The sequence below is a fragment of the Triticum urartu genome, chromosome 3 (genome assembly GCF_003073215.2).
Source record: "Triticum urartu cultivar G1812 chromosome 3, Tu2.1, whole genome shotgun sequence".
Classification (NCBI taxonomy): domain Eukaryota; kingdom Viridiplantae; phylum Streptophyta; class Magnoliopsida; order Poales; family Poaceae; genus Triticum; species Triticum urartu.
The window spans coordinates 674969829-674990306 of record NC_053024.1 but is presented as its reverse complement, the minus strand read 5'-3'; the positions used below and the strand labels follow the sequence as shown (position 1 = coordinate 674990306).

General features: G+C 42.7%; 3 protein-coding genes across 3 annotated transcripts; 1 reads left to right on the top strand and 2 right to left on the bottom strand.

Annotated features, from left to right (window-relative positions):
* The first annotated feature begins 4193 nt into the window (after positions 1-4193).
* On the top strand, positions 4194-5798 carry LOC125549068 (3-ketoacyl-CoA synthase 5-like). The gene has a single exon (XM_048712560.1). It carries the CDS (start codon positions 4210-4212, stop codon positions 5677-5679), a length of 1470 nt encoding a protein of 489 aa, XP_048568517.1. The 5' UTR covers positions 4194-4209; the 3' UTR covers positions 5680-5798.
* Positions 5799-8760: 2962 nt separating this feature from the next.
* LOC125547146 (protein FAR1-RELATED SEQUENCE 5-like) lies at positions 8761-11936 on the bottom strand. The gene is made up of 5 exons (XM_048711138.1): positions 11388-11936; positions 9545-11308; positions 9388-9470; positions 8999-9170; positions 8761-8921 (listed from the first exon to the last, which is right to left on the bottom strand). The coding sequence occupies exons 1-5, from the start codon at positions 11530-11532 to the stop codon at positions 8761-8763; spliced, it is 2325 nt and encodes a 774-aa protein (XP_048567095.1). The 5' UTR covers positions 11533-11936.
* Positions 11937-13942: 2006 nt separating this feature from the next.
* On the bottom strand, positions 13943-19539 carry LOC125545866. Its single transcript, XM_048709923.1, has 13 exons — positions 19149-19539; positions 18138-18321; positions 17992-18060; positions 17782-17880; positions 16948-17027; positions 16589-16871; positions 16070-16465; positions 15306-15967; positions 14879-14963; positions 14746-14797; positions 14607-14656; positions 14491-14538; positions 13943-14407 (listed from the first exon to the last, which is right to left on the bottom strand). The coding sequence occupies exons 1-13, from the start codon at positions 19415-19417 to the stop codon at positions 14231-14233; spliced, it is 2454 nt and encodes an 817-aa protein (XP_048565880.1). The 5' UTR covers positions 19418-19539; the 3' UTR covers positions 13943-14230.
* Between the last annotated feature and the right edge of the window lie 939 nt (positions 19540-20478).

Genomic DNA, 20478 nt, shown 5'->3' with positions numbered 1-20478 from the left:
GGCCGAGCCGGAGATCACCGGAGCGTTTCTCCGCGTAGTAGCCGCCGTTGGGGCGCAGGCGGACGCTGTGGTAGCCGAACGCTCCTCGGCGGCGCGGCGGCATGGCGGCGCGTCGGTAGCGGGGCGCCGGGGCGGCGGAGGCGCGTCGGTGGCGGGACGCTGGAGCGGCACGTGGCAGAAAGAGAGAGGAAGATGAGAAGAAGAGGCGTGGAGAGGCGCGTGACGCGCGCCGCACTTTATAGGCGCGCCGGAAGCGGCGTGCAAAAGACGGCGCGCGAACTGGCGCCTTTTCGCGCGCGCGTGGTTTTTCCGCCGCCGCTGGAGCGCGGCAAAACGCCCCACGCGCTAAAGGCTGCGTTTACCATGCGCGCGTCGTTTCACGTGGCCGTTGAAGATGCTCTTATGCCAAGCAAGTTTACATAGGATACGTAAAACTCTTTCGTAGGTGTAGCAATTTCGGGTTTTAACCGTTTGGTTTAGCATGGTTTTATTGTGAAACATGATAATTAATCTTTCTCTCTCCTAATTTAACTATCGTACTACCTTTTTTCACGAGGAAAGGAGGCTCATTAATTAACCTGGACGAGAAAAATCCAGTTCACAAAGCTTCAAGGCCAGAAGTTGACTTACCTAATATTTCTTACGTTTCAAAATAGGTGTCTCAACTCTAGCACTCCCTTCATTTTGTTTTAGTCTGCATATAAGATTTGGTCAAAGTTAAACTGTGTTAACTTTGACTAAATTTATAGAAAACAATATATCAAGATTCATAATATGAAATCAATATTGTTAGATGCGTCATGAAATTAGTTTTCATACCATATAGCTTTAGTATTGTAGATATTGGTATTTTTTTTATAGAATTGGTTAAACTTTATAAAGTTTGACTTTGACTAAATCTTATTTATAGATTAAAAAGAAACGAAGGGAGTACAACTTTATATTAAAATTAGTACAAAGTTAAAAGCATTTATTCTAAGACAGAGGGAGTATATGCTAATCCACGCCCGTTACTAAAGAGGTCGTGTGTTGTAGTAATAGTAAGTACCCAAAGCGGAAACGAGGAAAATGGCTAATCGCTGTTCTCTTTTTTTTTGGCGCGTGAATCGGTGTTCTCATGTCCATTGATATACTTCTTTTATCCCAAAAGAGTTAAATACATCGGAGATGCCTAAACTTGTCTTGTGCTATCAGTTTAGTGCCTAAAGTTGTATAATACATGAAACTGGTGCTCAAACTTGTCCGATCGTGCAAATATGGTGCCTTCATCCATATTCCAACGTACGTGCTGTCCGCGTGGCGTGCTAGTGCGGCAGTGGCCCATGTACCCGCTCGTGAGGAATTATTTTACAGAAACCAAACTCGAATTTTATTTAATCATGCAGGAATGTCTTGAAGTATAAGGTATGCTAGATAGAAATAAAATGAAAAAAAAACACAGGGGAGTTTCGAACGAGGCACGTCTTGGTCAACTACCGGCACGATCTAGCCATGCAGCTGAACTTTGCTTTCCATAAGAATGTTAGCAATAAAGCTATTGTAGACTGATTGACTCGTTTATCCATCATTTATTTTTTATTTATTACCACTGTTTATTTTTTATTTTTTCCAAGTTCATGTTTAGTTTTATGACACACAATTTTTCCCATATAAAAATACAATAATTACCAATATTAAATTACTTTTTGTTTTCAAATCTTTTTTATTCTTTTTGTGTGTACTTTGAAGAGGTAAATGAACTTCTTCAGAATTTTATGTTGATTTAAATAGTTGAACCCACATTAAATACTATTGTGTAAATTCATATATCTTCATTCTGCACCAGAAGCACACACAATTATTGTGTATCTTCACTCTATTTCTAGAATACCCAATTATTAAAAATTTGACAACTTTGTATTTTGTAAACTATTCAACATGTATTAAAAATTATTTTCTAATAATATTAAATTCTACAATGTATCCAAACATGTCAACCATGTTTGTAGAAATTTAAGGATATTCAAAACAATTTTAATAACCGTTGAACATTTTCTAAAAACATGTTGAGCCTTTTGTAAAATACACATTGTCATTTTTAATGCATGGCAAAAATTTTCAAAAACACTTATAATTTGTTAATACATGTGAAAACTTTTCCCAGAACATGTTGAACATTTTTCAAATGCACTAAAACTTTCTTCTAAGTTTATGGCAGTTTGTACTTTTTTTCGAACATTTATTTTTTAAAATAGTAAAATAATATAAGCAAACTTGAAAAAGTAAAAATAAAACTTGTGTGGACCAATACGAGCGCCATATGGAAACAAAATCGCTTGAAGAGGTACATAGCGACCACAACGGATTTTTGGAGCACGGTGGCCACTGAGCACTTTTTTTTTGAAAGGGTAAAAACCGTCACTTAAAAGTTACCATTTATTTATTTATTTGACAAAAACATATGCATGTGCTATAAGTGACTGTCAAATTTCGTCTGAAATGATGTTATATTATACTCTGCAATAAAGACAAAAATCCGGAGAAAAAAAGAGCTGATTTTTGCATGTATTTGTCTTTTTCTTATCTCTCACATACAAGCACAGATTTTGATGAAAATTCACATGATGTATTACACTTCTATATGTGCACATATAAAAAAATTCAGAATTTTTTGCACTGTAAAAATCCGTTTCTTTGAAGTTCAAAAAACGGGCACAATATGCCCGTGTTGCAAAGTTACAAAAAAGGCGAGATCACAGAGGCAAGCGCCCCCTTTATATTTTTATAGAAGAATTACCTTTTGCATAACAACGCAATATGTACAGTTCAACTTCATGATTGCCTATTCAGCAGAGTTTGGTGTGGACTCACACGTTTTCTTTAGTTTTTGTCTGTCATACGCTTATACTGACATAGGTTTTTCCTACGTGATTAAATTAAATATGAGGAGTTTCCTACAAAAACAATCTCAAGCGCAGGCCACCCAGCACGATCCTTGCTCTCTGCCACTGACATGTGGGGTTGTCATGCCACGTGGGCAGAGCATACGCCCAGATACAGAAGGTGGCACCGTATTTGCACAGTCGGACAAGTTTAAGCATCAATTTCGTGTATTTTGCAACTTTAGACACTAAACTGACCGTGCAGAACAAGTTGAGGCACCCCTAGTGTATTTACCTCATCCCAAAATAAGTGTTTCTAACTTAGCATTATTTTTATTTTATTTTAAAAGATCCAGCATGTTGCTGGCGTTCAATTGATTTAGCAGAAGAGCGGGAAACAATGTTCGATCAAGTGATTGGATGGGTGCTAGATGCGAGCACAAAAGTAAAAAGAAAGAAAAGAGAGCGCGCCCTTAGGCGAAAGCTAAGCTAATCTCTCCCGTGGTGCCCCTAGGGGGTGCTCCAATCCCTTTGCCCTAGCTAGTTGCCAAAGCTTGAGATTTTGTCTGATGCTTCTGATGACATCTTCCGTTGACGCGATCTTCCCCCGGAAAGTGCAGGCATTGCTCTCCTACCAAATCTCCCAGAAAACCAGCATGATCATCGATCTTATTGCCTTACGTTCCTGCCCTGTGACGGCCTACTGCAATATATTCTGAACTCTTATAGTGGTGCAGCCGTTTCTGTTCCAGTTATCCGGATTTAGAGCAATGCATCCTCTCCATGTCGCCACCTTCCTCCAGATGTCCAACGCCAGTGGGCATTCTGAGAATAAGTGAACTGAAGATTCAAGTCGTGTTATCTGCACTTTCCAACTGAACCCTAGTTCATGCTCTTGTGACTCTTGCATCGGGGGAGAAGAACCACCTTGTATAGAAACAGTAGCAGCGCCAGAATATCTACTACTCCCTTTGTCCGGAAATACTTGTCATCAAAATGGATAAAAAGAGATATATCTAAAACTAAAATACGTCTAGATACATCCTCTTTTATCCATTTTAATGACAAGTATTTCCGTGCGGAGGGAGTAGTTTGCATGGCGTGCATGTTAATTAGAAGAATGGATTGGCTGCCTTAATTGGTTTTGGGGCTATCTGGCACGATATGGTTAGTTGAATGGTATATATAGAAAAACAACATGTGATCGCATAATGCTACAACATGTACCATATTTCATTTGTACAACTAATTAGTTGGTAGTTGGTAGCACTAAAAATAGTTGTTATATGTACGACCGGTCTCTCCTCACATTCACACGCATAGAAACACATGTTTGGGCTTCCACACCATGAGTTCATCAGAAATTCGCAAGCACCTCAAATATGTCTACAAGCTGGTCGTAGACAACTTCCTAGCCATGATCACCATACCAATAGCCGCAACCACTGTGGTTGTGGCGGGAAGGCTCGAGCCCGATGAGATCGTGGGTCGGCTCCAAGCCCTTACTCCGGCGCACCTCTTCTTGTTTGGTTTCCTCCCTGTCTCTGCACTCACCATGTATCTAATATCGCGACCACGGAAGGTGTACCTCATCGACTACGCCTGCTTCCATGGCACTCATCATTACCGCGTCCCATTTGCCTCATTCGTGGAGCACACACGCCAAATGCCAACATTCAATGAGAAGAGCATTCGATTCATGTCACGTCTTCTCGAGAGCTCAGGCCTCGGGGACGAGACTTGTGCGCCCGCACCAACCCACTACATTCCAGCGCACGAGTATTGCACACTGGAGGCCGCCCGCGAGGAGGCTGAGCTCGTGGTCTTCTCAGCCATGGACGAGCTGTTTTCCAAGACGAACGTCTCTCTTGACACCATCGACATACTCGTCGTCAACTGCAGCTGCTTCAACCCCACGCCATCCTTCACCGACATGATCGTAAACAAGTACAAGCTGCGAGGCGACATCCGCAGCGTGCACCTATCTGGGATGGGGTGCAGCGCCGGGCTAATATCGGTAGAGCTCGCGAGGAACCTCCTGCGGGTGTCACCCCAAGGGGCACGTGCGTTGGTCGTGTCTACGGAGACCCTGTCGCCCCACCTCTATGCCGGGAACGAGCGGCCCATGCTGCTGCCGTACTGCCTGTTCCGCATGGGCGGGGCGGCCGTGCTGCTGTCCACGTCCGCCGCCAATGCCCGATTCCGGCTCACGTCCACCGTGCGTACGACCACCGCGGCGGATGATAAGTCATACCGGTCCATATACCAGGAGGAGGATGGCAAGGGGAACAAGGGTGCCGGTCTCTCCATGGACCTTATCGCTGTCGCAGGTCGCACTTTGAAATCCAACATCACCGCCATTGCACCCATCGTGCTCCCAATCTCCGAGCAACTTTTCTTTGCAATGTCTTTCGTGGCACAAAAACTATCCAGCGGGCGTGTTAGGTTGTACGTCCCCAACTTCCTCACAGCTTTTGAGCATTTCTGCATACACGCTGGTGGGTCTGCGGTTATCGACGAGGTTCAACGCAGTCTTGGCCTGACAGACAAGCATGTTGAGCCATCAAGAATGACGCTGCACCGCTTCGGAAACATATCCAGCAGTTCAGTTTGGTATGAGCTAGCATATGTCGAGGCCAAGGGTCGTATGCATGAGGGTGATCGCATATGGATGATCGGGTTTGGCTCCGGCTTCAAATGCAACAGTGCGGTGTGGGAGTGCATCGTCCCAGCCCCCAATAGCAATGGACCATGGGCTGGGTGCATCCACCGCTATCCAGTGCAGATTAAGTCTCCAAAAGCAAGGCCGCGGCAATAAGTAGTGGAGACACTGGTAAATCGGATATCATTGATGTGTGTGTGTGTGTGATTGAATCCATGCTCCAACCAATATTTAAAAGTTTAAACTGATGAAGAGAGACGGATAATATATTTCAATATGTGTGTTGTAAAAAATTGTGACTTATTAGTGTTGTCATTTTTGCTTCATTTTGGTGATTTACATATAAAACCGGATGAATGTTTTTCTCCAAAAAGTAGTGGATACACTTGAAACAAGCACTCAAAAGGTAAAGCCATCGTTTTCTTATAAATAGCAAAAGGACCCTTTCGACGCAATGGGATAATAAAATCATGGTCTTCAAAGCAAGTTTCAAATACTCGCACTCCATGTATATACATGTATTTGAATATTTATGCACCAATCGACACACATGCAGACGTAAGACATGTGCATTCTAACATGCTCACGATAGGTCGATGTTGGACTTGATCCTTGACGCAGGGTGGGTAATTTACTTTAACTTTAAGGACAGTTTTAATGACGGACAAAAAATTCAAGAGAAACAATTAATAAAGAGTTTTTTCTTCACTTACGGGTGGCGGGGTGGGTAATTACTTCAACTTTAGGGGCAGTTTTGGTGACGGGCGGAAAAATCAGAAAAATAATTAACGAATAGCTTTTTTTCACTTACAGGTGGCATGATGGATAATTTACTTTAACTTTATGGGCAGCTTGGGGTAGTTGAGGAGGAGGAGGAGGAGGAGGAGGAGGAGGAAGAAGAAGAAGAAGAAGAAGAAGAAGAAGAAGAAGAAGAAGAAGAAAACGTATATACTTACTCTGTCAACTAATCGAGGTGTGGGGTTTCATCCTCCAACTTAAAAAACATACAGGTTGTACCTCAAAAGCTCCAAAACGCTACGTGGAGTGGTTGTTACCGTAAAAGTGCTCTCTTATGAACCACCCTCGCTTCGAGACGAGGCGCCTAAATTTTCTAAAACATTCTGAAAAAATCATGGACGTAGTGCGTGATATAATAGCACATGAACTTAAGCAATTCCATTCAAGTAAAAAACAAATTATCTAAAAAAAATCAAATAAAAATATAGTCATTTTTCCTTGTTTCTTCATTTTTAAGCCCGGAATATTCGTATTCTTGGAGAGAATTTTCGCATAGAGGTCATTCATGAGTTCCTTTCAGGCAGATGATTAGGGTGCCTCCATTCGACACAGTATGGAGGGCCATCAATACGACGTACGACTATCAAGCATGGTCGGAGGAAATTTGGCAGGAGCACATGCATAGCGTTAGCATGCACTACATTCGTGAGCTCCTTTCAACTTATTCTTTAATGGCTTAACTCGACACAGTGGCGGAACCATGAATATGCTTGGTTTTTACCGGACGGGGCTTGCCTGCTCCCGTCGCCTGCTCCCATCCGTGCTCCCCTTCCCTAATTCTTCATCTAATGGCTGGCGCTATTTTCCTTCCCCGTGCGTCTTTTCTGGCAAAAAAGAAATCACGAAGCTCCTGTATTTTCGTTTGCCCGAATACGTATTCGCTCCTCCTCTATCTCTTTCCCTGCCGACAGTCGACCGTGGGGAGCGGAGGCATCGAGTGGATCGGCTACCTCCCCAAGGCGTCGTCGCGGCTTCCGGCGGGAGGTCCGTCAGCGTGCACTGCCTTGTCTCACCGTAGTCCGCAGTTATGGCGCCGCGCTCGTCCCAGATTTCGGCTTCTCCCGCCGCAAGACCGGCTCCTCCTCTTGATTCGTCCTCGCGCAAGGGCCAGGTCTTGGAGTTGCCTGTGATGCGGGCAGCCATGGTGGAGCTCGGGTCGGGATAGTGGAGGTGGTGGTGGCTGTTGTGCCGCCACTGAAGACCACGGGCGGTGGCAGGGCAGAGGCCGCGGCGAGCGACGAGGGCGGCCGCCATCCAGCGGGTCTTCGCGGGCCCGACACCGGCCATGCGGCTGCCGACCTAGCCTACTAGCGCCATGGTCAGTACGGCAACTCACCCTCGCTCCCTTCCATCCTCCTCTCTACTGTTTTGTGCAGAATACAGATGTCTCCTGGTTTCTTTTCCCTTCAGTTCAGATCCGAGCAAGCAACAGCTAGCTAGTACCAATTAAGCACACATGCACATCGGGGCCTTGCAAATTAATTTGTTCCATACAGTGATTCGTTAAAAGCTCAAATTATGTGTGCAAAATTATAGACCGAAATTAGTTTCTAAATGTCCTGGATACCTAGTTAGCTTAGTTTTAGTTGATAATTCCTTTCTATCACTGTTTTGCTGCGTAATGAAGGTGCTCAATTTTATATATTTTTAAAGATGTTTAATTTTTGAGGCAACAAAATACATAGTTCAAACACAGTGGATTCGGACATGGGAATCTCTTGCGTTGCACAAAATGTTGATGGTGTCGTTTACTGGTTGAAAATAAACTGAAAGTTAATTAGCTACTGATGGTGATATTTGCATACAGGATGATGCCAGAAAGACGGTTCAACTAAGTGAACAAACTACTCCTTAGATCGATGCATGCAAAGTCGTTGGTTTGGCTCATCCTCATCCAGGTGACAGTGGCGCTCCATTATCATAGTGATCGACTAATGGTCTGTTTGTCAGGTTAGAGAAACTAATCTATGATGTTGGTAATAGTACAGTTTGTACCTGATGCTAACCAAGCCTATTAATACAAGACAGATAAGACTATTTTTATATTTATCACAGTCACAAATTGCTTATTCAGTTAATTGCTGATTGATATAGGTAGTCTCCTTCAATCCATGGTCGTATACTCATAGGTTCTAATAGAATTGCACAGAAGTACATGAAATAAAAATCTATAACATTGATTAAGCTGGCTTTTGTTGTTGGGAGAATGGTAGATTTTGTCCTGGGATCATCGTCGGGGTTGAGGTACCAACGGTAGGATTTTGTTGCTGGAGAAATGACAGATTCTGTCCGGGCATCATCATAGGGGTAGAAGTACCACTGGTAGGAGTCTGCTGTTGAAAGAATGATAGATTTTGTCCTGGCATCATCATAGGGCTACAGGTACCAATGGTAGGATTCTGTTGTTGGAAGAATGGTAAATTCTGTCCTGCCATTATCCTAGGGGTAGAGGTACCACTGGTAGGAGTCTGTTGTTGGAAGAATAATATATTTTGTCCTGGCATCATCGTAGGGGTCGACAGACCAATGGATTGTTGCAGACTTGAGTTGTAATGTGCTAAATAGGGGTAAGCATGACTTGGCGGAGCTCCCAGTTGAACCTATGCAGATAAATAGCAAAGCTTAGGTCACAGGTGATTGAAAATGAGAAATAGTTCAATAATTAAACTTCTTATACCATTTTGGCTTGGATTGTACTGTGGTAAATACCCAGGCATTTGGTTTGTCAAAGGCATTTCAGGTCCTTCTTGTAAAGAATTGACTGTCTTCTTTTTCTTCTTTGTTTTTGCTTTCTCCAAGCCATCAGCGGGTCTTGCTGATCCTGGTACAATATTTTCTCTGAATTGACCCTATGAAGATTAACAACAAAACTTAGTGTGGTTCAAGTTTAAAAAGGAGATAAAGTCAAAAAGCTTCGACTTCTTATACCATTAAGATTGGGTTATACGTAGGCATTTGATTTGTGAAAGGCATTTCAGGTTGTAGTTGTAAAGAATCATCTATCTTCTTTTTCTTCGTTGTTTTTGCTTTCTCCAAGCCACCAACGGGTCTCGCTGATCCTCGTACAGTCTTCTCCTTGACCTTCATACCTCTTGGCATGTGAAGCCCCTCGTTATGCTTTGAAACTCTAGTAGAGTCGATGTTCAGACCTGCAACCATATAGTAAAATGTAAGTCTTTGAATATACCCTATGCAACTAGTAGTATAGTATATAACTATATACCTTGTGAAACAGAGGAGTCACCCAAATCTGGATTTGGGTCTGGATCAACTCTGATTTTCAAGCTTTGCTCCACATCTCGTGCTAGCTGCTCTGCACATTTAGCAGCCATATCATATGTTTCATCGGACTCTGCGGCGCGAGCAGCTATGTGGATAAACATTCTGCACAAGTCCTTGTAAAAGTTCGACATTCTTGCTTTTAGATCTTCATGCAGATTGCGATTGCTTGTTATCTCTAGCACTTTCGCATCAATTGTCCATCTTTTCAGTATATATTGTTCAGGGATATGCTTGATATTATTAATATCAAGTATCTTTAAGCAATGAGAGCAGAGGATTCCAGCAAATTCAAACTTCTTGCAACTGCAATTGACCTTTTCTTCATTTGGATAAAAACTGACAACATGCTCGCGCTGCGTTCCATGAAATTTTACTGTGTAAACCTTCTTCTCTTTATCACTTGAATCACAAAGAAATGTGTCATAGTTCAGGGTCCGAAGCACTTGCTCCTGAAACATCTTGAATATTGCGGGAGTATATGTAGTTGCGGCTTGCCTTAACACATAGCTACCTTCTGCCTTCAGCTTGGGAGTAGTTTGTGACGCCTTGAAGTCACACTTCACCTCTACAAATCTTTTATCCGCAACTAGACGCTCAAAATGCTCAAAAAAAGTAAGCATGTCATATTTAATACTAATGTACCGCTTTAGTTCATCATTCATGCTTTCACTTCTTTGGGTAGTGCTCATGTGGGCTGAGAATGTATTTCTGCCATACACTAGTGCCCATTGCTCCCTTTTCTCAAACAGCCTTTGCAGCCACGTATTGTCACGGAGTCCATACCTGTCTAGCATTCTATTCCATTCATTTATAAAATCGTCTTCTTCCTCAATATCATAGATGCAATGCTGGAAATCGGCATTGAACTTCTTATATTCTTCAACAACCCCAGCAAGGTGCTTGCAAGCATTTTGATTCATATGCCACACACAAAGTCTATGGTGAGACTGAGGAAGGACTTTACTGATTGCCTTGGCCATTGCTGCATCTTCATCGGTCAGAATAGTCCTTGGATGTTTCCCAGACATAGCTATTAGAAATGTTCTAAAAAGCCAACCAAAACTTTCAGCAGTTTCATCATAGAGAAGTGTAGCACCAAAGACCATGGTTTTCTTGTGATTATTCACCCCAACAATCAAACCAAAGGGACGCCCATCATCTAGTTTCCTATATGTGGTGTCAAAGCATATAACATCACCAAACATTGCATAGTCTGATATCATTTTCGAATCAGCCCAGAAAATATTAGTTATCAGATCATCCTCGTCAACTTGAATTGAATAGAAAAAATTGGCATCTTCTTTTACCTTCTTCTCCATGTATTCTAACACCCCCCCTGTGTCTCCTTTCTTTGCTTGCAGTGTTCTCTTAGAGTACAAACGATTTTTCATATCTTCGGGTGCAAACCCAAGATTTGGAAGTCCACATGCTTCTTTGGCCATAAGATCTATAGTTGCTTTATTTGAAATGCCCACAGACTTTGCGACTTCAGCGTTTGCTATTTGTGCTTCTGTGACTTTCCTTTGGGATCTTAAGTATAGGGCCATGTCTCCAGTAGCAAGAGGATGGTTATGTGCTGCCTCAAATTCGTACACATAATATAATCCATTTTTGAGACTTATCTTCATATGGGCTTGACAACCACATCGTGTTTCGGGCCTACTGTAACTGAAAGAATCCTCTCTGCTATCTTCAGCACGGAATCCTGTCAATTAAAGTAATTATCTTAGTGAAACCAAAAGTAATAGTAGTATAACCAAAACAAAAATACAAACAACCCATACCTTGACGGGAGCACATAAATGTCCGTTGTTGTATTACAGTAGTATTCTTCACTTTATGGTGACTTCCTCTTCGGATGCTAAAACCAGTAGCTTTTGCATATTTGTTATAAAATGAGTAGGCCTCCTCTTCCGATAAAAATGTCATGTCAATCTTTGGTAACCTGTTGTCAGTACAATTTGTTGCAACATTTTCTTGCACATCCTGTATGAATTAGTATTCAATTTTGTTAATGCACATTTTCACATATGTTGTATTGTGCTTACCATGCGTAATTTGACTGGATTTATGAAACACAGATTAAAAAAAGATTACCCATGTCATAACAGTATTATCAAACAATGTAGACTAATATGCACGGGCTGCTGTTTTATTAGAATATGCTGACTAGAGTATTAACTGAGTATTAAGCATCTATTTTGACATGTGCAGTTTCTTCATGTACCAGGCATAAGGCTAGTATAATTATAACCGATCCATAAGTTGTATCATCCTATACGAAGCAAACACAGATGTTTTATGATCATGATCGACATTTTCAATTTTGTTTTCATAAGGAAGAATTAACAATCTACAATCGTGAAGGCATTTTTGATCTTTATCAGCAGGGAAAATTAATCAGTACATTCTACAAGGAAAAGAACAATGAAAAGAGATCATGAAGGCTATACTTTTGGTCCCTGAGATTCATCACCGTCCTCATGGATTCGAGGATCGATGCTTGAAGAAGCCATGGGGAACAAGATGCCCCTTTCCTTCAGCCCCTAGGTCGCCTTGCTTCTGCCCGATTGATGCACCTTAGCCTTGTGAATTTCCTTCTTCTGCCTGATATTGAATTTGTTTGACGTGCTTCTGCCAAGGATCTTGTTCCTGATTGATGTGGGCAATGGTGAGATTTGCGTGTTTGTGTGTTTTCGTTTGGATTAACAAAGGTCTAAGAGATTTGGCGCCCAAACCTCTTTTGTTCTGTATGTTGGCGGCAAAAATTGAGATCAGCCTCATTTTCCCTCCAGGTTAGTGCAGCGGGAGTCTTGCCAGGTATTACAGACAGATAACAGAGAGAGAGACGTGGGTGGAGATAAGCTGTGCCAAGTATTACGGAAAGATAACAGACAGAGAATACGAGTTTTGTAACGTGTTTTCTTTCGCTGGAAAAGGGGCGTGGGTGGAGATAAGTTGCGCAGCCGTCGGATGGAAAATAACTCGCTGGGAGCACGGATGGGAGCAGGCGACGGGAGCAGGCAAGCCCCATCCGTTTTTACCGTGCACCGTCCTTTTTTTTAGGATCTACTGTCCTGTTTTTTCGAGAGGAGTTGGAGCTCCGTGGCACAAGAGCAGTTGTGTCTTCTCAAACGGCCCTTTCGTATTTTTGTTCTGTCATCATACTGGTATCATGGTAATCTGAACGAGAGCGCTCAATCCCATGCCATGCATGTGAAAAGCATGCATGGGATACTGACATGGCACGTACGGTGCTCGTGTGAAAACATTATATATTTATATGGCATAGTGTCTCGTGGTTGGGAAGATAGTCGGCATGCAACTATTGAGAATTTATTCCATGACGTTACGTATTTCTTCCATGAAGCTGTATCGAGGCTTCTGAATGCAAAAAAAAAAAAAAAAAAAAAAAACAGGCTGAAAGTTCATCAAGGTCTGACGAGTGCGGGGCAGTGTAAATGTATGGGTCCTCTGTTGGCCAGCGGACTGAAACTTCTTTGCTTCTTACTCCCTCCGTTTCCAAAATACAGTAGATGACTCAACTTTAATACAAAATTAGTATAAAATTGGATCATCTATTTTGGAACGGAGGAAGTACTATCTCTCTCTCAGTTTACAGGGCGTGCGCGTGCCCCTAGGTCGTCAATTGACCAAGCTAATACAATTCATATATTACAAAAAAAATATCAATATAAACTTTAGATGTTCTATTTTTAAACCGTATAATTTTTATGTTATATAGTTTATATTAAGGTGATAAAATTGACAACCTAGTATACGCATAGGACTTGTAAACTGAAACGGAGGTAGTAGTAAATTAAGGCCCTGTTCGGTAATGGTCCACTCCCGGAATCTGCGGAGTGGCTAAATGGCAACTTTACCATTTTAAACTACAGCTCCCCCAACTCCACTCCGGGAGTTGTGAAGCGGAGCGTTGCCGAATAGCCCCTAAAACAAATGGTACTATAAAACTAAAGCAAAATGGAAGGGTGACTGGCTAAGACACAAACAAGCCCATCCATGGACGTGAACAAGTAGATGCGAGATTATCGTGAATTATAGTCAAGCTAAGGCATTTGGGAGTTGGAACCATCACCCGATTTTACTTGAAAGCAAACGTTCCAGAAACAAGATGCAGAGGAAAATATGGAACTGCAAACAAGATTGCTATTTCTCGACTGTAGTTTTGACCTGCAAGCACCCGTCATCCGATAGCGAATAACCCCTCAAGAAAACATTCCTTCTACATGGCATAGCAGTTCATTAGAACCAACCAACAACCTGCCAGCAGCAAGCGTAGCTGCAGGATAAAACTTTTAGAGACCGCACCAGAAAAGGAGGAACTACTTTGAATTACAATTTTTTTTGCAGGGAACTACTTTGAATTACATGGCGTAATAGAACTCTTATTACACTGCTTCAAAGGCACAGTGCGCACCCCATTCACAGAATACAAGTCATGCAGGAAAAACTACATACACTTACATTACGGTGACAGTTACGCCACCAACCTTGGGGGCATTATTTACGTACTTACTATCGTCTCTCGTATTTTGCATAGATCCACGCTACTATATATAGTACCGTCGTTTTTCTCTCGATGCACGAGGGGGCAGTTTTTGGTTTAGACAAGCTGGACTACTGCGGCGATTCTCAGGGCTCCACCCTGGAGAAGATCAGCAAGTTCATCAAACAGTATGGCCGTGCGCCAACCCCACCCTTTTGGAGCCTTGGGCAGGAGAGTGCCGGCCTGCTTCAGGCTACCGAATATCATCACCTCTCTCTTCGATGGACAGATGAGCTAAGGGCAACAAGACAGATGGCAAATTATACCATATACAGTATCAATGGAAAAATTGAAAAAAATATAACTGAGGTAGATACCTGATACCGAGCAGTGACCTTTTCCCGGGGGTCTATATACATGTGGGCCTGAGAAAGAAGTACATCAGTGACCTTGTTATCTTGCAATAAATGAATCAACCCATTAGGTTACTCACCTTCCTCAACGGGTCTAACAATTCAGCTTTGCGTCTGTGGAGAAAAAGCCCTGCATTGTCAATTTGTCAAATGCTAACGTGCTTTTCAGCAAACAACAAAGGTGACTGGCAAACATTACAGAATCACAAAATATGTTACCAAGGGTGCGCCGCCCATGAGGATCTTCATCATTGAATGCCTGGACACTTACCTGCAGACGATCATGTTTAGTACCAAACTTGATTTAGGTTGTCAGAAGCACGGATAGGTAGAAGACCAGAAAGTAATAAACCTTCCATAGCGAGCCAGCGTAAAATACTTCAGCTGAGTGTTTCACTTGACCATCTGCAAGCCTATGCACATCTTCAAATTCAACCCTGTGTTTAGGTAGACTGGTCAGAGCTTAATACAAACATGATATAAGTGTGGACGCCTAGTTCTAAGTTAATGATATCTGTAGGGAATAAAGAAATTGACGTCAGAAGTTTTGAGCATGTCTTGGTTGGCTAGACTAATAAGAAATTAGAAGAAGTTGTTTCTTCCGCCTGCCTTTGGTGAAGGCAATAATATCCAACAGGAACACTCAGATTGCTTGAAACAGATGATTTGGCAATCAAGTAAACATCATACAGAACAAGCCGGGTTATTTTTTTCAGGAACTGTGTCCAAAGAGGTGGTGTGTGTTGTAAGAGCAAAGGCAGGATAAATAGGGATCTTACCCAAAGCGGAAAGGGGGGAAATGACTAAGCGGTGTTCTCATGTCCAAGGATATAGCTGTGTTATCTGCACTTTCCCAACTGGACCCAAGTTCGTGCTCTTTTGACTCTTGCATCTGGAGAGAAGAACCACCTGGTGTAGAAACAGTAGCAGCACCAGAATATCTAGTTTGCATGCCTGCCTCAAAAATACTTTCTGCCTGATAATGAGAAGCATTGCTTTCTTGGCTAAGATTGACCAATGCAGTCAGACCATCTCCTGGAATATCTCCATTGTGGTCAACTCTAGGTTCTGATTCATCATTCGCAAATGGTTGCTGACCATTCCTTGAACCAAGCCCATAGGGAACACGAGAGAAGACATAACGCGTAGGAGCCCAAGCAGCGCCAGGCACATTTGAGTTTCCTCTCCCAATGCCAGCAAGTCCATCAACTGCTCCTCTTACGTTAACACGCACAGGACTAAACATACCATTCCCATCGCCTTGGGCATCTGCAAGGTAGATACTACCTGCAGTTCCTGAAGCACTTGTCCTATCATGCTCCTGCCTGTAGTGGCTGTGTGTACCAACATATGCTTGTTTACAAGCACAAGAATTACTTGTAAGGCAACAGTTTCTGCAAGTATCAGCAACTATTGCTTGCACTCTGTGGCACAGGAGCATCTGCATTAACAAATCAGCAAAGTTTCAGAGATGGTCTTAGAGGGAACACATCATTTAGAGGGGGGGGGGGGGGGGGGGGGGGGGGGGGGGGGATAAACTAACCTGGAGCCAAAGACCATCGTTTACAGCTTTGCAAGGAAATTCAAATTCTTCAAGTTGCTTTCGAACACTTAACAGTGCATCAAATGACATATTGCAATAGAGAAGAGAACCCCTTTCAAATATATTCATGAAAGTATTATATTCATCAGCAGACAAAGAACTTCCCCTGCTGCATCTAACCTGCCGTCGACCAACAACCCTACCACCCCAAAGAGGCGCAGTGGGTCTTCCCCACTCACATGGAACTAATACATTACTTGAAGAAGTTCTTGAGAAGTAATTCTTTGTTTGCTCACTAGAAAGCCACATATTTTCGTTAAATTGATAAGAGGTGCTTTCTGCAGATGGTCCTCCTGTAGAAATATCATTCTCCATCCTCTTGGAAGCTTCAGCATTCTGAATGATCAGAACAAACAGTACAATCTTAGTGCAATTATCATGCTTCTGGTGAAGTGGTTTGTTTAATGAAAGAAGGGGAGTTCATAGCATATTGAAAACAAGCCAACACGATCTTCTTACTTGTGGAATGGAGTGTGGTGTGATATCCTGCGGAATTACAACATTTGGAACATCAATAATGTTATTGGCAGTTTTACTCGGCATGTTATCATGCAACTTCAACTTCTGCAGTTCAGATTCCATTAGCTGCTTCTCACCAGTTTCACTCATCAGACTCTTTCCCTTTCCCATGGAACAATCAACAGTTGATGAGCTTGCCATATGGTCCAAATTTTCGTTTCCGCTAACTTCTACATCAGAAACAGTGACCTTTGCCAGTAGAGCAAATAATGCTAGTTCAAACCTTCAAGTTGCAAGATGACCAGTTATCATAATTGGGCTTCAAATTCTAATGCCATCAGTAGACAACACATACATACCGTTTCTCCTCATTAGGTACCCACAGTTCGTCAGATGTAACGAGAGCATGCAAAGTTTGTGAAGAAAGTTTTGGAAGCACCTTTCAGCAAAAACAAACATTGAAAATCAGTTATCAATATTATGGACGAAAAACAGGCATGGAAAATCTAAGCCTAAAAGGAAATGTTGCATGTATGACATATTCAGATTGAAATTCACACAAGTCCAACCCTATGTGTCATAATTCAGCATTCATGACGCATTAACATCAAAGTAAAAGCTAAATAAAATCAAACGGTTCAACATTCAAAAGCTTCCTATGCATTTCTAGGACACCAGAGTTACATTTGTACTGCAACCTGTATTCTTTCTTTGGCGAAGGAAAATGGTAATGAAACCACGACAATATAGGGGGTCACATTGAACATTCACTTCCAAACCAATGAGCTAGACTCAATTTCTATTCACTAGAACAAGTCTTATAGTCTTTACATTAAAAAAAATTAACACCATGAATGCACAAGCAAACATTGCTGAATTTGTAAGCATGGATAATAAGTTCTAAATTTTTAAGTAGCTGAGCTTTATGGAGAATATCTAACACAGATCCAATAACACTAATACCAAAATTAATGTCACAATAAACAACTGCCTATGTTCAGAAATGCAGGTCAACCTATGGTTCATGCAGTCAACTTTTAATACCTTTGGCAACTAATTTGTGCGAAAATACATAAATTGACTTATATGCAAAAAAATCATTGAGTTTGTCTTGGAAAATATTTGATGCTCATAAATTGATAAGTGTAGCTTTTCAACCAGCAAGATCCCCATGAATGCTCCTTGGTCCTTACCTCTCGTAGTTCCAGTGTGGCACTTTGACAAAGATAACCCCAGCAAGCATTTCTGACACGCTCTCCATGACTACCATAGTCTTGGCTTTCCGCAAACAACTAAAAAACATTAAGAGAAAAATTAAGCCATAGATAAAGAAGGGAAAAATAGTATCATTGACAAAGAACACCATGTGTATATATGTCACAAAGATAAGCTGATGTGCTAACCTGATATTGTAAAAAGTTTGATGTCCAAAGCTCAGAAATAATAAAATCTGTACAGATTGTACACAAGCCCTGCAATAGTCCATTTGTAAGTACAAGACAATAGCAAACAGTTGAGGACAATAAGAACTCTCTCAAATAGAAGAAACCTGAAGATCCAGAAATGATGCAGCTGCTAGTACACGAAACGCATTGTTATCATTAAGCTTAGGGGGTTGCCCATAAAGATATGCCAACGCAATGGCAATTGCCTCTGAATCAATATTAGAATCATCTATATGCAAGACCACTGTAGGTGCTCCAGCTTCTCTCCATGGACCATGCAACATATTCCTGGCAGTTTTTTTACACAGAGCCTGCTTATCAGTTTCAGATATTCACACAGTATTAATCTGGACAAAATTGACTGTCAGTCATAAGAAAAGACAATAATCTAACGAAATGAAGAGGTTTAGTTGCATACGAAGGTTCCTTTCTATGTTGAAGGTTTATATAGGAAATATATGCACTGAAAGGTATTTTGCATTGAGGAGTTCTATCACACTTTGTGGATTACTTCGTCTGGTGCAAAATGCGAGGGACCCACAACATCCCATGATTTAAGTTTGACCAACCATTGGAATAAATAAATGTGATGTGACATACCAGGGATATCACTCGAAAATGCTTTTGATTATGAATCTGAAGTGATGCTTGTGTCACATGACCAACATTTGATTTTATTAGTCTAATCGTTGGTCAAATGTCAACCTTAGGATGTGTGGGTGTCTTAATTTTGCAACAGACCACTAACTACCCATCAGGCTTCCATTTAGCTTTGTGTGATAAAGGAGTAGCTTGTTTCATTTGGAACGCAAAGGGGAAATCTAACTTCCTTTTCTGCGGAAAACCAAAAAATTGAACTAACTTCCTGCAATCAGCAACAGAATTGGTCCCTGCAGACGCAACTCCGCTCAATTCACTCTATTAAACATTTTCACACAGGGGTCATAGCACGAGAAATTTCCACTTCAAAGGGAATCGAAACATATGCACCGCGCAGCCCAGTAAAAATGTATTTCTACTCTATGGAACAATCCTAAATACTCAGTCGACACAGCGCAAACTCCCACGTGAACTAGCCCGGGGTCCCCGCATCCGCATTCGAGAAGGAGGCTGACCTGAAGTAGGTGCTGCGGGAGATGATGAGGCGGTGGAGGCGGTAGGTGTCGCCCATGGCCTCGACGACGACATCGGAGAAGGCGCCGGAGCCGAATCCCTCGGCCTGCACGTGGTCGCAGAGCGCCGCGAGGTTGCAGTCCACGGGGCGGAGCTCCGCCGCCGCGACCGCCAGCTCATACGGCCGCGGCGCCCCCGCCGGCGCGGCCAGGGGCGCCGCCCCCTCCGCCGGCACGGGCGGCAGCGGGTGCGGCTGCTGCGCCGCCGCCATGGGGGGCGAGGGGCTAGGGTTTTAGTTGTGGGCGTGTCGGTGCGATGGGGATGCGGGCGGGGAATGGGTTGGGGTGGGGGAGAGAGAGACACGGGGTCGATCGGGAGGAGGAAGAAAGCGTGCTCGGGGGGCTCTTTTTTTTTTAGGGGGCTCGGGGGGCTCTTAGTAACTGTCTTTTCCCCTTTTTTGACGCTACAGTTACTACCGTCGAAGTGTCGATGTAGATTTTGTGTTTTCATTTCGAGTTTGCCATTCTTGTCGTGAAAATATATTTTTTTAAACACAGTACAGACATATACGCTCATGTATAATAGAGACACACAGACATATACTCTTTTCTATGAAGGTTTAGGACTTGAATCACGTTGGGTTAATTCCAACACAAAAAACTAACCACGCCCGATTCGCAGTGGAAAAAATCGGTGATGCAATATATTTGAATTGATCAAATACGATGGATCTTTCTCTCTATTTTTTTGAATGTCAGCACCATGAATCTTTGCTTTATGGACGAAAACACTAAAAAAATTTCAATGAGCATTGACATAGGCAAGTTTATTTAAATAAGAGCATCTACAGTCGGGCACCTCAAACCTGCCTCAAACGTCTGGACGAACGACCCGGCCAGCTACCTATAAAAAAATCGACCTAAACGGGCACCTCAAATAGGTTCAAACGTTCGGACTGACTGTCACCCCTCATATCCAACCCAAAAAAGGGATGGATATGGGGAGGGTCGGGCGTGTCCGCCACGTCGGACCCGACATGCCTACCCCATCATAAATCGATCAAATCCACCAAACCCTTCTCACTCCTCCCGCCTTCCTCCAACATTTCCCGCATCTGAGTCCTCGTCGTCTGCCACCTTTGCTCCCCATCCTCGTCGTCGGTCCCGATCCGCCGCCCTAGATGTTGTCCAACCCATCCCCGGTCGCCACGATAGAGGTTGCATCCACCTCGTCCATCGGCGTCCCATCCTCGACTTTGTTGTGCAAGCCGGAGAACATCACTCGAAGGGACCGGCAACGGAGGCAGTCAAAAAGGGAAGGGACAACATCGCA